Source organism: Hemiscyllium ocellatum, chromosome 3, assembly GCF_020745735.1.
Source record: "Hemiscyllium ocellatum isolate sHemOce1 chromosome 3, sHemOce1.pat.X.cur, whole genome shotgun sequence".
NCBI lineage: Eukaryota > Metazoa > Chordata > Chondrichthyes > Orectolobiformes > Hemiscylliidae > Hemiscyllium > Hemiscyllium ocellatum.
In genome coordinates this window covers 113,840,251-113,857,623 of record NC_083403.1, presented here as the reverse complement: position 1 = coordinate 113,857,623, position 17,373 = coordinate 113,840,251, and the positions used below count along the sequence as shown (strand labels likewise).

At 38.9% G+C, this 17,373-nt stretch overlaps 1 protein-coding gene across 1 annotated transcript in view; it reads left to right on the top strand.

The window, feature by feature from the left end:
- LOC132835936 (CUB and sushi domain-containing protein 1-like) overlaps positions 1-17,373 on the top strand; it is a 2,426,762-nt gene that overhangs the window by 1,770,767 nt on the left and 638,622 nt on the right. Inside the window, exons 12-13 of the mRNA XM_060855058.1 lie at positions 5,506-5,609; positions 12,483-12,595. Of these exons, the coding sequence (XP_060711041.1) occupies positions 5,506-5,609; positions 12,483-12,595 (217 nt within the window). The remainder of the gene's footprint in view (positions 1-5,505; positions 5,610-12,482; positions 12,596-17,373) is intronic.

Sequence of the window (17,373 nt, the reverse complement as noted above, 5' to 3'; positions counted from 1 at the left end):
TTGTATTATGAGAGCAGTAATGTTGGTATAAATTGTCAGTATTTAATGATACTTCTTAACTGCTGTGCTCGTAAATCAAATTATTTTATGGTTTTGTATTTTAATGTTAAAATATACTATTTTCTTTTATATGATTTTAAAAAGGCAGTTATGAATATTGTAACGAGCCACAAATGAAGCAGAAATACCAAATTATGCTATATTTCCAGTTGAAAATGAACTGGTGATAGCATGTAAACGTGTCTCCATTATAACTTGTTATGCTATTCAGGAGAGATCTTTTGCACAATGTGCAAATTCTCCACATCCGCCGTCAATTCCATATGTTCAAAGAAATCAACCCCACAGAATCTGATATGAACAGACAAGTCGGCATTTCCAAACGATCTTGACTGAATTGTTGCATTGTTGACATCACCTTGTCTTTTCTTCTCGAAATGTGGATATTTCTTTTGAGTCCAGTATTTATTATTATTTCTGTCTGCTCTCAGGTAGTGTTGGTGGTGCCAAGTTTTCTCCTTGAGCAGTTTACGAGAGTCACGTTTCGGTCAAACATGGTTAAGAATGAATTTAGTCAGTTAAATTCATTTTTAAAAAACTCTTGTCACAATGACATTACAGCTTTGCTGTAAATTTGAATTTCTTCTTAAAAGTTGTTGGTGTCCTCTGATTGGAATCAGGGTTAAACTTGGAATATACTGGCACATTGACAGAAAGGATGACAATATCTCTGCAGATGTGTCATCCTCACTTCTGCCTTCCCACCTATCCTTGCGTCCTCTACAAATGTGGCAGCATTCAGATCCTTTCCTCAAAGGGTCTATGGAGAATAATGTCAGGCAGCCGACTACATGAACTGACCCTTTGTGTAATCATGTGTACTGTTTTCTACTGCAATAAGAGAAATAGAGAGATCGAGTGAGATGAGAAGGGGTGAACAATGTGTAAATGCTGGTGCAGAAGAGGGATACGTTATCCTTGGTGCGTGAGGAGGCAAGGCAGAGGTCATGCTGGGTTCGTATGTTAGGGATTGGGATGGGTGAAAATGAGTGAGGGCAGACATTGCAGCAATAATGAGAGTGATAGTGCATGGTACAGTAGCAGAGAGAGAGAGTGAGTGTGAGGTAGCAGACAGAAAATGGTTACACGAACACAAAGACCTTTTTTGCATGGCTGGGAATTTTGCTGGGTGATGAAAATGGCACTGAGTCACCTGGCAACCTCAGATAAGACTGGCAGAGTTTGGGTGTCATGGTCTCCCCTGTTAGTCCTTGAGAAGTAGACAGATTCTGTTGTACAACCCTATCCAGGGGGACCTCGAAGCCCCTGTCATCAATCATAGCCCCTGTTTCTGTTATCACCTGTGAGGAGCGTGTGCAATGATGCAGGACAGCTTTGGAATGCCAGTGCTTGTCCAGATGCCCAGCGGTGGTGCTGGTACCAGGCTCCAAAGTTATCTTGGGAGATTTGTGCAATAGCAATTACATCTGCATGCAGGAACTTTGCGCTAATATCAGAGGACAGCATTGCCATATGGGTTAATGGGGTGATTTCGGGATGATAGCACGAGAAAGCTTAATTGGCCGTACAAAGTATAACCCTCCATGAAACCTGACGAAAATGACAAGACTCAGCCCAGTAAGTCTCAACACAAAAGGTGGCTAATTTAATTCTTGTTCCTTTTTCAAGATTTGTTGATTAGGATTATCACCAAAGTCAAAAGAAAAGTAAATATTAGCTTGAGCTGTTGCCTGCTTCCTGATTATGATCATGTCACTGAAAATCTGATTAAAGAATACCACCGTCACTCCAGTATTTCTAAGCAGATTTGCTGATGAGATACTCCAGTGATTTTGGGAACTACAATCTTTAATTTCTCTCAATATATCACTATAAATGTCATCTTAGGTATATCATGCTGACACTGGTCGCTGAATACATTTGCATATTAACAATTGTTTCCTAATCTCAAGAAGCTTGCTGAGTGAGGATAAAAAAAATTCCTGGGAGCAGGTGCACAAATGTGTTTTTCAATTTCTTATAATACAACGAGTAATGTTACTTCTTATTGTAACAATCATGTAGTATCCTGAAACACAATTCACTTGTCAACGCTGCAGAATTTATAGAAATAGAATATGAGTGTGCTAGATAGCTTGCAATAGATCGTTTTTTGAATTGAAGCAAAGCCATTACATTTTGGGATACTAGATTTGCATGTTTCCTCAATTCCATTATATGTTACACTATCAAGTATCTAATAATGGAGATGTCAGGGTGATTGCTGCTGTTGTTAAATTCTTGAGGCAAATTTTAAATTCTTTACATGGATTATATTTATTGGACTTTATATTAAAAGCAGCATTAAGTTTTGCACATTTTGCAATGTTAATCAGCTTCTTGGAAAGATGCTGCAGTTGATTACAATTTGTACATTTTCGCACCAATTTTCTCCTTTACACTTCTCTTCTGAAGGTGTTGAAAGCTTGCTCTAACTGATTTCATGTTCTTCTAACTCAATCAAGTGGTTATATTTTTTAATGTCAGCCATCACAATACGTGACTGTGGTTTTGAATACAAATTGCATTGGAGCTGAAACCCATTTATAAACATCCTGCAAGGACCTCTGGATAGTACATCAGGAATAGATACTCCAAATGTTGGTTTCACATTTCCCTAACTCATGGATGCTGAGGTCCAGGTTGAAATCAGATACCTCAGTGAAGATATTTTTAATTGACTCCTGCTCCTTGGATTCTGCCTGACCTGCTGTGCTTTTCCAGCTGAACTCTAATCTAGACTCTGATTTCCAGCATCTGCAGTCCTCACTTTTGCCTTGCTTATTTGAATGAAGACTGTTGAATGATTTTGATGCAGTTTCCAAATGATGAAAAACTGGAAACAGCAGAGTTTCGAAAGGACCATGGAGATCTAGGCTTAAAGATCATTAAAATATCATGAACTGTGACAGAGTCACAGCAAAAAGGTCTATGGACTGTTGTATCAAGACGTCGAGAATTCAAGGGGTGAAAATGTGTTAAGAAACATTTTTAGCCTTGTAGGGTGTGTAATGTGGATTCAGCAAAATGATACCTAGACTTCATGTGTCAAATTATGACAAGAGATTGCACCAACTGAGATTTAGAAGGAAAGTGTTCTTTTGATTGAAGTATCCAACATACTAAGGGAAACGGTTAAGGTCAATACAAATAACTGGGAATCCAGTATTCAGGACATATCCTTAAACACTGGAGTAGCACCTTTGAGGATTGAAATTATGAAACAATTCTACACACAAAAGTTGTTTGAACTTTGGAACTTCTGCAAATATTAAATACTAGTTGGTAAAATCTTAAATCTGAAATTCATAGTTATTGTTAACTAAATATATTAAGGAATATATGGTACAGGTGGACAGATAGAGTTAGTTCACAGATTAGCCATTTCATTGAATGATAGAAAAAGACTTGAAGGGCTAAATTTATTTTCCTGTATTTTACTAATTTTTAAGACGCACATCTCTGTTAGATCTCCATGACTTCATCTATCAAGGATATGTTGGATACTTCAATCAAAAGAACACTTTCCTTCTAAATCTCAGTTGGTGCAATCTCTAGTCATAATTTGACACATGAAGTCTAGGTAACATTTTGCTAAATCCACATTAGCCACCCTACAAGACTAAAAATGTTTCTTGATACATTTTCACCCCTTGAATTCTCGACAGCTGGTTAAAAATAGGAAACATGGCTTGGATGTTGAGAGCTCCCCAAACATGAAGTTCTTCCTTTTATTCATGAACATTTAATTGAAAAGCAGGTACTCTGAAAGTTTGCAACAAGTGTCATATTGTCAGAAACCTCTGCCTCCCATTGCCATTCCCACTGCCACTTAGTGGCATTGCTGTTCAATAGAGCTGGCAACCTGTGATTGACTGGAGGCACTCTGGAGGACAGAGATCTGCTCATGGCATCCTTGATCCTGGAGGAGGGTCACAGCTGACCTGTTATGAACCTGAGCAGTAATTTATTAAATGAGCCTTCCCAAAACCTCAATTGCAAGTCAGTCAGCAAAATACTGTTACTTCTATTAAATACAACTCTATGGTTGCAGTTATAATTCACTTTTAAGTCCAACTAAATTAGTTTTGAAGGTGTTCATCAATTCAAAGGTGATTGTACAATTTTGTTGAAAGATCAGGCTCAGTGGTTAGCATCGTTGCCTCACAGCACCAGGGACCCAGCTCAATTGCAGCCTAGGGTTTGTACGTTCTCCCCATGCCTGTGTCAGTTTCTGATGTGAGCTCCAATTTCATCCCACAGTCCAAAGATTTGCATATTAGGTGGATTGGCCATGCTAAGTTGCCTTGTGGTATCCATGGATATGCAGGCTCGGTGGATTAGCCATGGGAAATGTGGAGTCATAGAGGTAGAGAGGGATGGGGGCTGAGTCCAGATGGGATGTTCTTCGGAGGGTTGGTGTGGATTAATGGACCAAATGCCCTCTTTTTGCATTGTATGGATACTATGATTCTATTGTTCCGATACTCTAAAGACAAATGTTCTGGCCCTCTACAACAAACAACAAACTGTAGGTCTGGCAGCATCTGTGGAGAAAAAGCAGAGTCAACGTTTCAAATCCAGTGACTTTTCTTCAGACACTTCTCTCCAGATTTGCTGAGTTTCTCCAGCAATTTCCATGTTTGTTCTGACTCTCCTCATATTCCAATATGAGCTGCTGTTACCTATAGTAACTGGGTGGTAACAATGGCAAGTTATGAACAGGCCTCATTTTGAACATAGTGTTCATATATGGCTTACAGTTTTCATCAAGTATAGTGTAACACCAACACAGAGCAGATTATATAAACAAAATTTTGTAGGTAGTTTATTGGACTGCAGCATAATACTGACCTAAGATTGTTCCTGTCATTAATCTCTCATAAAATAAACAAATATATTTTAGCAAAACAAAGTTCTTGCCTGGAACATACGTGCAAATGTCTCAGTCATCTTATCTCAGAATAACGTATTTTATAACTAATTATCTCAATCAAAAGCACATGATAACAGCAGTCTCCTGAGTAAATAAAGGCTGTGTCTCACTTGCTGTTTCTGATACAGAGTTTAACCATGATTTAGCATTTTGCAGAAAGATTTAAAAATGGAACGATATATTTTTGTTTGTTAAGTTCAATTGCAATGCACCTTTGATGCAACAAAAACTGTAACAGAGTTACTATATGTGAAACTCATGATTACGTGTGGAAATATTGGTAATTTAGCATCCCTTATGTCAGGACAATGTTTTGATTAGTATCACTTGGGAACAATTATTTTAAGGTAGTCTTTAAAAATGAAATATTATCTGTACAATATGTGAAAACAATTGTTGGAAAAATAGGTAGAATTGATTTAATATTTTTGTGAGAATAATTCTGAAATATTTATATGAGAAAAATTCAATTTTCAGAGAAAAGTCAGCTTTGTTTTGTTTATCCACAGATCATTAAGTTAAAATTTGAAGAATTTGACCTGGAACGAGGTTATGACACCTTGACTGTAGGAGATGGAGGGAAAGTGGGAGATACCAGGACAGTGTTATATGCGTGAGTACTATCTAAAAAAACACCTTTTTAGTATTTGTTGTTTTGGCTGTTCTTTGGACAAGGCTGCATTTATTCAGCATTCCCCATTGCTGTATGATGAAGGTGGATGGGCTTTCTATGTAAGCTACTTCAGTTCTTTTGGAGGTGCACCACAGCAATGATGGTATATATGAATTTTCAGAACTCTGATTTGGTGATGATAAACAAATTGCAAAATATGTTCCTGACAGCAAGTGTATTATTTGGAAGATAACTTGGAGGTAATACTTTCCATCGCATTTGTGCTTCTGAGCTTCCTGGTAGTAGAGTTAGCAGGTAGTAAACCCAGGATCCAAGCAGCCCTGATGTGCTTCTAAGGTGCAGATTCAATACTGTGCATTCTCTTTCATTGAAAGAGGAAGTAGATAATAGAGTCAAGTGCCAATGAATAAATCAATTTGCAATGTGATCATCTAATTGGGTGCTGTTGCAGCCGCAGCCTTTAGGCAATGATGAATGGGAAAAAAAAAATGTCCTTATGGTATTATTGCTGGACAATTCATTCAGAAACTCAGCTGGTTTTCAGGGGACCCGAGTTCAAATCTGGAATTAAGAATCTAATGATGAAATCATTGTTAGGTGTCAGAAAAAATAACATAATGTCCAATAATGTCCTTCAGGGAAGGAAATCTGATCTGGCCTACTTGTGATTCCAGGTCCACAGCAATGCAGTCAACTCTCAACTACCCTCTGAAATGCCAAGAAAACCAGTTAGTTGTATCAATCATTACAAAATTTCAAAAAAGAAATGAAACCAAACAGGCTACCTGGTATTGATGTAGGTACTGGAAAAGACAATGGCAAATACAACCCTGCGAAGTCCTCCTTACCAACATCTAGGGGCTAGTGCCAAAATTGGGAGAGTTGTCTCACAGACTAGTCAAGCAATAGCCAGACAAAATCATGTTCATAGCATCATACCTCACAGGCAATGTCCCAGACACCACCATCGCCATCCCTGGATATGTCCTGCCCCACCAGCAGGACAGATCCAGCAAAGATAGCAGTAATGTGGCAAACAGTCAGGAGGCATTGGACTGGGAGACCTCAGCATTGACCCTAGACCTGATGAAGTCTCATGGTTCCAGGTTAAACATGGGCAAGGAAACCTGCTGTTTACCAAGTACCCTCCTCCCTTGAATGATGAATTGGTACTCCACCATGCTGATGAAGGGCTCTGGCCCGAAACGTCGAATTTCCTGTTCCTTGGATGCTGCCTGACCTGCTGTGCTTTAACCAGCAACACATTTTCAGCTCTGATCTCCAGCATCTGCAGACTTCACTTTTTACTCCACTATGCTAAACAGTACATGGATTGCAGTCCTGGTGGGGAAGGGGATATCCTGCCTCTTGTCATGTCAGGTGCATTATCAATTTCCTTCTTGAAATGCAAGTACAATCCCTTCTTTATCCACAGCATATTACTCATTAAAGGAAGTCTAATAAAATGGTAAAACATAGTATTCCTTTCATACATCCAATTGGGTCTTCCTGATGATATTGATATTTTCCCAGTGCCCATTGGACCCTTTCTGGGAATGATCCCAATGCCTTCCCCACATCATACCAACATAATTTCCTGTTTTTGCCTCTTATAACAGGTTATATTTGCTACTTTCCAGTTTAAAGAAATGGTAGCATTATAGTGTTCACCACCATAATTGACCCATTAGGATGGGATGTGACATTCACTTGATCATCAGTTGAGCCAAGTGTCAGTGTTGAAATAGACAATTCTAAGTCAGTGACATTTAGCATGGTACTGGTAAAGACATCATGTCAAATAGGTGTTCTCTGGCACCTTCCTTCACTGCAAAACTGAATAAGATAGATTCTATGGTCTCTGAATTGATATTAAGTGACAAATGGCCAATGAGTAATCTGGCAGAGTGTAAAATGTACAGAGAATTTGCTATCGCCCATTTTGTATTCCTGCCCAAGACTAATTTCACCCACGTGAATCATCATTTCACCGTAATTAATATTAAAGATGATTCTCTATTAAAAAGATAGTCATATAATCTTATTGTCTGGGCAACAGGATGACATGAAGCCCTAAGTTTAAAAAAAATTTGTGAAACTTGCTCAAAGCAATGTGATTGAGTTTCTTACATGCCTTACAATGTTGCTTCTTTTTAATAAGGCAACAACCTTCTCTCAGCATTCCTCAGAAGTCCAAACTTCAGTCTGTTCCTTTCTTATTACCCTCCAGGGTTCCAAGACATCAGATATCCTGACTACAAGAGCCCAAAAGAATAATCACTCAATAAGCCCTCGATCAAAGTTGTTTTCAAGTTCAATAAGTTGTCCCCTTTCTTGTGAATAAAATCACAACAATCCTAAAACAATCAAGTGTGGATTTCTTCAACTGAATCTTGCTCACTAAACATCACATGAGTTAGCATTTCAAAGAAATGGACATGACAATGCCAACAACTTTGATGTCATATCATTATTGTATGATGCAGTTCATAAAGACAGCTTTCCTCCCAGTGCCTCTTTTGGCTTTTATAAAACAGCTATCTGATTAGTCCCACTCTCTTGCCCTTACTCCAAAGTCTTGTGATTTCTCTTTGCATATCATGTTTATCCATTTCCCTTGTGGAAGTTGTCATTAACTCTGTTTCATTTGGGGAACAGGTCACTACCATTCTTAGTGTAAAAATGTTTTTCCTCAAGTAACCTCTGGATCTTTTACCTTAAAGCCTTTGATTATCAGACAAGTACCATTAATCTGGAACTGCCCTTCATGGCTCCTGACATTGGTGATTGACATGACAGATGAAGGACAATTGATGACATGCTTCATGGGCAGGGACCTAGATGTCCTGGTGGATGGAGTGGTGCAGATGTAGAATATACTCTTTCCCCCCAGGGCAGTGAAATCACAGCCATCAGGAGGAATAGTTAACAATGAAGGAAGATTATTCACTATATCCAATCCACAAGCTCCAATCTCTGCAATGCCCCATATATTTACCCAGCCTTACTATGTCTGAAGAGAAATGGAGTGGGTGGTCTTAACTCTGCTGCTATTATTTGTTTTTCTTTTGTTGCTATTATATGCTTGGAAGCTCGCAGGGTCATGGAGATGTAAAGCACAGAAACAAACCCTTCAGATCATGCCGACTGTATATCCTAACCTAATCTAGTCCCATTTGCCAGCATTTGGCCCATATCCCTCTAAACCCTTCCTATTCATATACCTATCCAGATGCCTTTTAAATGCTGTAATTGTACCAGCCTCCACCAATTACTCTGGCCTCTCATTCCATATATGCACCACCCTCTGTGTGAAAAAGTTGCCCCCTCTTGTATTTTGCCCCTGTCACCCTAAACATATGCCCTCTAGTTCTGGATTCCCACACTCCAGGGAAAATACTTTGTCTATTTATTCTATCCATACCCTTCATGATTTTATAAACCTCTGTAACGTCATCTCTCAGCCTCCGACACTCCAGGGAAAACAGCCCCAGCCTATTCAGCCTCTCCCTATAGTACAAATCCTGCAACCCTGGCAACATCCTATTCAATCTTTTCTGAACCCTTTCAGGTTTCACAGCATCCTTCTATTAGGAAGGAAACCAGAATTGCACGCAATATTCCATAAGTGGCCTCACCAGCGTCCTGTAAAGCCGCAACATGATATCCCAATTCCTGTACTCAGTACTGACCAATAAAGGAAAGCATACCAAATGCCTTCTTCACTATCCCATCTACCCACAACTCTACTTTCACTGAGCTATGAATTTGCACTTCAAGGTCTCTTTGTCCAGCAACACTCCTTAACACCTTACCATTAAGTGTAAAAGTCCTGCTATAATTTGCTTTTCCAAAACGTAGCACCTCACGTTTATCTAAATTAAACTTCATCTGCCACTCCTCAGCCCATTGGCCCATCTGAATCAAGATCCCATTGTACTCTGAGGTAATCTTCTTTCCTGTCCAATACACCTTCAATTTTAGTGTCATCTGCAAACTTACTAATTTTACCTCCTACATCCAAATCATTTATATGAGTGACGAAAAGTAGAGGACCCAGCACCGATCCTTATGGCACACCACTGATCACAGGCCTCCAGTCTGAAAAACAACCTTCCACCACCACCCTCTGACTTCTACCTTCAAGCCAGTTCTGTATCCAAATGGCTAGTTCTCCCTATATTCCATGAGATCTAACCTTGCTAACCAGTCTTCTATGGGAAACCTTTGCCGAGATCAATATGGTGGAAAATCATAGTGGACTCAAAATGTTAACTCTATACAAGTGGTACTCACTTTGGAATCAATCTTGCATACTTTAGAATTTTCAGTGCAGTTTGTGCCTTATCCAGGTCACAGCCCTAGAGGGTTTTGAATGTTGGCTGTCTGTGCTATCTTCCCAGAGAAAGCCACTTGCAGTTAAAGATGGTCTGTGCTCAGGTGGGAGGGCTTGAGGCTGTAGTGAGAATGAGTATCATTCACTGGGAGAGGTGAAGGCACCATCTGTACTCTTTTGGATGTTTTAAAATGGAGGATCCACAAATGCCAAGCCACCGTTGTGATGGGAAAACCCCTCTTACAGATGGTCTGAAGCCTCAGCAGTAACTGTCACACACTGGCTCCAGGCATAGACTAAAAGGAGGCTGCTCCTTGGTCTACCATGAGCAAGGGATCTACCAAGATTTGTCCATTCTGGAGATCTCATTTGCTGGCATTATGATCCCAACTGATGGTAACACTGGTTAAGTCAGATCCCAGTCTTGGTAGGTTATTTGTTTAATTTTGTACACTTGGATCAGATAGTGGTTAGCTATTGAAGCATGTGCACATGAGGTTTCATGTTCCTTAATATTGCAACAAAAGACTGTTACACAAAACACAAAGTTACGTGATTATGAACTACTGTTAGAAAGATCTTAATGCAAACTGCACAACTAAATTTCAAACTGTTTCCCAATGCTATCCTTCTACTGATACTCTATTCCAGTGAAATTTCACTCTTCTTACAACTTTTTTGGCCTTTTAACCTAAATGACTCCTCCCAGCAATTTATTCCATGTTCTGCTGAGACAATTTTACAATTTCTCTCAGAGTTTGCTGCCATGACCTTTCCCAATTCTGATGGTCTTAATGTTTCCAATTCTAATGACTTTAAGATTTCTATCTAAATTCTCCTGGCCCAGAAGCTTCACAAACTGAAACACTTCGAGAAAATGCTTGATTCACCTGAAGACTTGATTTTCCTGTTAGGAGATTGACTCAAACTCGCTTCTGTGGTCAATTCCTAATTCTTCTGAACAGAGATTGTGAGCCATCTAAACTAATGACCTTAATGTGTTTACTCCATCTGTCATAATTTGAACAGTTTAATGCCACTATGGTTTCACCCAGGTAAGTTAATTATAGTCACATTTATTTTTGTTGGAATTCATACACTGAAATCACTGTTTCTGTTGGCTTTCTGATCTGTTTGCAAACACCACCTTCACAGAACTGACTCATATTCATCTGCCTCCATTTTGAAATTGAAATTCCAAACTATATTGCTTACACCTTTCATCATATTGATGATATCTCCTAAGTAACACTGAATTGATAATATTTGCTATCAGTCACTCAGAGATGGATCGTATTGGGCAGATAACTAACAGGTATCTTCTGAATTGTCCCACCTTTTTTATATGGCTGATAAGATTCCACCATTAATCCATTTGGGGTCAATTATGTCAGCTCCATCTCTCATTAATCAAAGAACACCTTCAGCACAGAAGGGTCTTATTTGGCCTGCCATGTCGATGAATAAAACACTTAAATTTTTACTTAAAGTTCATTACAAATGACAGCTGTGGAACAAGAAGAATGCATCCTAGAAAGTTCAATGTTTGTGAGAAGATTTGTAGCTCGGGTGCTCGTTGTTGTGGTTCTGTTCGCCGAGCTGGGAATTTGTGTTGTAGATGTTTCGTCCCCTGTCTAGGTGACATCCTCAGTGCTTGGGATCCTCCTGTGAGGCGCTTCTGTGATGTTTCCTCTGGCATTTGTAGTGGTTTGTCTCTGCCGCTTCCGGTTGTCAGTTCCAGCTGTCCACTGCAGTGGTCGGTATATTGGGTCCAGGTCGATGTGCTTATTGATTGAATCTGTGGATGAGTGCCATGCCTCTAGGAATGGTACAGAGAACAGTCAGAGAATTCCTAGAGGCATGGCACTCATCCACAGATTCAATCAATAAGCACATCGACCTGGACCCAATATACCGACCACTGCAACGGATAGCTGGAACTGACAACCGGAAGCGGCAGAGACAAACCACTATAAATGCCAGAGGAAACATCACAGAAGCGCTTCACAGGAGGCTCCCAAGCACTGAGGATGTCACCTAGACAGGGGATGAAATGTCTGCAACACAAATTCCCAGCTTGGTGAACAGAACCACAGCATTCAAGGAAGGATTTCAAAACTGATTTCAGATTGTTTTCATTTTATACATGGAAGCTTTTCATTAGATGAAGGGAAGTTATTTGTATTTTTTTGTTATTTGCAAAATTCCATTCCAAACTTGAAATATTCAAATTGAAAATAAAAGGCTTATACGCTGCACAGTCCAATATCAGGTATCCCAATTGGTTGATCAAGGTATGTTTTTTTTGTTTAAGTTCAAACAAATGCACACAATCTGTTCACTGTTAATTATTTTCCTGCTTTCCTCATTTGTTTATTTGTGGTGTTGAGTGTGGTCATTTTAAAACATGCTACATAACAGGCAGGTTTTAAGGAAATTAAATACTCTGGAATTTTATTCATTTTACCAAAATGTTCACAGTTCCTTACTTATGGCCTGCATTTTTCCCATTTTAGACTTACCGGTTCAAGTGTCCCTGACTTAATTGTGAGCATGAGCAATCAGATGTGGTTGCACTTACAGTCTGATGAAACCATTGGATCACTGGGATTTAAGGCTTTGTATGAAGGTATGCATTTTTTTCTGTTGGCTTTTCTTTTAGGAAGGTGGGAGCTTGTTTTATTGGGGCATATGGTCAAATTAGTATTCTCTAATCAACTGCTGTTTACATCCCAAATCAGTAATGCATCCATATGATACAATAACAGAAGAGCTACATGGAACATGTTTGATATCAGATTCAACATGAGGCCCTCTAATGATATATAAATAATCACATAATCCACCAATTATTATTCTACTGGCTATGAACGAAAAGTTACTGATTATCATGGAGTGATAAATGAATCAAAGAATCTTGAAAAAAAACAGATATACTGGAGTCGGTTTCAGACCAAACTTCTGTTACTTTGCTCAGAATAAGACAGTCTTCAAGTACCAAGCTGTAAATAAAAACAATCAAATGCTGACAAACTGTTCCCTGTGAAGAAGAAGGCTCTTACAATCCTGCCTGACTTTCTGTTTACCCAAATTCTGCAGGAAAAGCCATTTGATGTTGATCAGGACATGAAACCTGGTCTCCACATGCCTTTTGCCTTACTCACAAATGTTTGTGGTATTCAACTGTAAATCACCGGGTTCTGCCAGGTTTGTGAACAACTCCCCCAACAGACATGTGGACTTTCTATTTGCCCTTCTTCCTGTCCTCCCTTTGCACATTCTGTTGCACTTCAGAAGCAGCAGTATCCATAGTGGCCCTGAGGAGCACAATTGCCAACTCATACGCATACTTCTTGACAATTCACAATCTTGCTTTAATGTCTGTTCAGTCCCCATATTTAAAAAAACCCTGATCTCTGCTCATTACTCTTTGTAAAAATAAAAGCACTGTTTAATGAATTGGATTGAGATTTTCAAAGCAGAAACAAAAGAGTTTTGAGGAAGATAGTACAGATGTTGTGGTGTAATTGGACTACTAAAAAGTGTTTCATTTATTTATCACACAAATGCTAGTCAGTAACGATCGAGCCCATGAAATTAAAGGGACAGTGTCAGTATAGATAAAAAGTTGGCTCGGTGATGTTTTAATAAAAAAATCAATCTTATTTTTTTAAATGAAGGTGGTTTTCTCAGGAGATGGTGTGAAGGCTATTGCTTTTTTTAATCTACAAGAATGACCTAGAATTGAGTGTGCAGGGGACAGTTTCCAGATTTTAAATAACATCAAACTTGGAAGTATTGTTAACTCTTAGAAGAATGGCAATAGACTTCAAGAGGAATGACTGATGAAATGGATGACCATTTAGTCGATGAGTTTGAATGCAGAGTAACATGAAGTGAATCATTTTGGTAAGAAGAACAACAAAAGGGAAAGGGGCCTGGACTTGTGCAAATCGCTGGCAAGGTTCACAAAGCTTTTGATATGACAAATAGAATATGAGTACACAGAGAACAAAAGCAAGGAAATTGTGGTGAACCTTTTTAAGACAATGGTTCACCCTCAACTGAACGACTGTATTCCATTCTGAGTACCTTGCGGAGGGAAGGATATGAAGGCATTGATCAGCATGTAGTAAATATTAATGAGAATGATTCCCAGGATAAGAGATTTCAGTTACTGAGATAGATTGGCAAAACTATGAAGAGGATATTAGGAGGAGATTTGATAACAATGTTCAAAATCATGCAGCGGAGCTCTGGAAAGAACAGATGGGGAGAAATGTTGGCCAATGTTGAAAGCGTCGAGAATACTGATTTAAGGTTATTGACAAAAAAACGGAACCAACATAATACTAACCATTTTATCCACATTGAGTAGTTAGGCTTTCTAATCATGACATGCGAGCGTGGTGGAGGCCAATGCAGTCATAATTTTTAAAAGGGAATTGGATGATTAATGAACAAACATTGCAGGGCCATAGAGAAAAGATGGGATTGGGTGAAGGGCACCCTTCAGGCACTCTGCCTGTATTCGTGATGAAGGGCTTTTGCCTAAAACGTCGATTTTCCTGCTCCTCGGATGCTACCTGAATTGCTGTGCTTTTCCAGCACCACTCTACTCCAGAATGCACATTAATCATCATCACTTTTCCTCAGTAGCAACTTAATAAATAGCCTGAAGCAGGCCTGAATCCACCAAGCTTTACCCAAGCTTTTGAGTTTATATCAGTGCGATATACCAGTGGGAAACGAATGTGCATTCTGTTCCCAAGAAAAAATCAGGAAACCAGGGAAGTTTGGGTTCCTCCTAAGGTTGTTTCTTGTATTGTCAAGTATGGTGACTTTAACATCATTCTATTTTATAGTTAAATGAGCAAGCACTAGATTAATTTTGTTGGTCATTAGATGATCATGAATTCAGCATGAAAGCAAGTTTTGACAAGAACACAGGTTTGATCTGAACAATACCCTATCATTGTAATAGACCCCAAAATATAATGCTCAGCTGGTTCATTTGATCATTTCACTAAGTGTGCATGATTTTATCAAATTGCTCCTTCCAATGCATTAAATCACATTTGTCTCAGTCACATTGAGGCAAGGATTATTATTTCCAGCCTGTGGCCACTATGTAGAAGAAAGCTGGCAGAATTTTATTTGAGGTCAATTTGAGATTTTCATTAGCAGTGCTTGAATGCAGGATGCTTGAAGACACAGTCACAAATCACTTCAAAAATGGTGGAAAGATTGCAGACTGGGAAGAGATACACAAGTGACACACTGAACCTCATATGAAGGAGTTTGGACATAAGATGATTAGTTCTGATATCATTTAATTAAGTGTAAATGAAATCAATTAATAACATAAAATGAAAGAATGCAACTAAACAATTTCTTATGTCACTCATTCATTTGTGTCCTTGATTAAAGTTATAGAAAGCATGAAGAGGGAATGCCAGTATGCAAGTAATTATATTAAAATTTGGGGCAGTGCCAAGGTTATTTTTTAGGCTTTCTGTATTCTCTGCGTGAAATTAATGAGTTGTTTCTGAAAAGTTTTAAAATTGGAAGACAAAATGCTTTGTATATTCTCCCAGTTACTGTGCAGTTCAACACTCTACCCATCATGAAGAGTGTATGTATTGAATTATTCTCCTTCCATCTTCTTGCTGCACTCCTCAAAACTGTCTTTAGTCCCAGCTGCTTCCATTCTTTTGGCTGTGCCTTGTTATTTGTGTTATCACTTAAGAATAGTGCTACACAGGTTTAGTTATCAGAAGCTCCCAAGAGTCAACAGAAGAGGTTAAACTTTCTTGACTGATGCTTGGAAAATTAACTGCACAACACTCCATGGAACTGCCAGCCTTGAGGTGAAGGCATGCAGAGGAAGGTAGGAGTTGTCCAGAAAATAAATGACTTGAACAGAATGAAAGGTGATGGAGGAAAAAGGACTTATGAATTTGAAACATAGGGAAAAGCAATTAAGATGTCAGAGGCAGACAGTGGCAAAGCCGAGGAATTGAAGAGATGGGGAAAATCTTATCAAAATGATTAAGGTTAAGAAAAATGCACTGTGATCATAGATAAGGCAGGTATCTTCGTCATGTAAACTAGAAAAAACCCAGGACACAGAAAAGGGCAGAGCATGGGATCTTGAAATTGAAATGACGGGAATCTTAGATGCTTTCTTATTTTAAATTCCAGATCTTTCAATTAAGGAAATGGCAGTTTTAGGAAATGGAACATTCCAAATATTTGCATTCACGTTGGAGCACTTATTGCCTTTTCACACTTTTAAATGGATGTTTCACATACACTGCTTAGTGACTGGTGTGAACTCTCATAACGAGAGTCCACGTTTAGTGCCCATTATTGACATCTGAAATCATAGGCATGGATGTTTCCTCCCAAGATTTGTAGTTAGGGTCAAGGCACTACCCATCTCTTAAAATAGGTCCCCTGAGTGGGACAGGACTGGGGATGAGAGTGGGAGGGCATGCCCAATGCCCCTGGAAACAGGCCATAGATAATCATAGAGGCCTACTGCTTCGACGGCATGCCTTGGATTTCTGACTCCCAGTTGCCAGGATTTCTTTACACTCTTAATGCCCTCCACTATAACTCAACCTCATGCTAACTTAGCACTTCCCGAGCCCCCATTCCCGCTTGTATTCAAATGTCAACTCATTACCCATCCAACTGTCCATGGCCCCAATAACCCCATGAAAATTCATGCACCTCTTTCATTCCCTTATTCATTCCCAGTAGACCCTTACACCTCCACAGTTACTTATGTAAACTTACCCAGTATTTACCCTGGATGCACACTAACACAATATAAGAGTATATGAAAGATGCAGCCTTCGTTTATCAGACCTCAGGAGTCATGCAAAGATTAAATAAATAATTTTCTTCCCATCTAATACAGATTTCACTGTGTGAACAGAATAATAAAACTTATCTCTTGTGATGATTTTTTTCTTTCAATGTGAAGAAATTAAACTCTTATAAATCAAATATCTATTTTTGCCATACCTCATTAACAATGTTTTAAAATATCCTTTTCACCCTGCCAATTAAATTATGAAGTCAAAACACTCCTACTTCTCCAATCCTAATTTCCTACAGTGGGGCATGTGCACCCACTCATCTTGCTGTGGTAATGACAGTTTGTGCGAATCACGCAAGCATTCATGAAAGCTACTCTGTGAAATTTCAACACACAGTCACTGAAATTCCTCTCAATCACACAAGCAAGCTGCTTCTTTGTCATTTAAAAAAAAGTTGGAGATTTGAATAACTTCACATCATGTTAATTAGTTTGACTTTACCCACAGATGTCACCCACCTTTCAAGAACCTTTATGTTTATATTCTAAATTTATGACTTCCACACTACAAGTCAAAT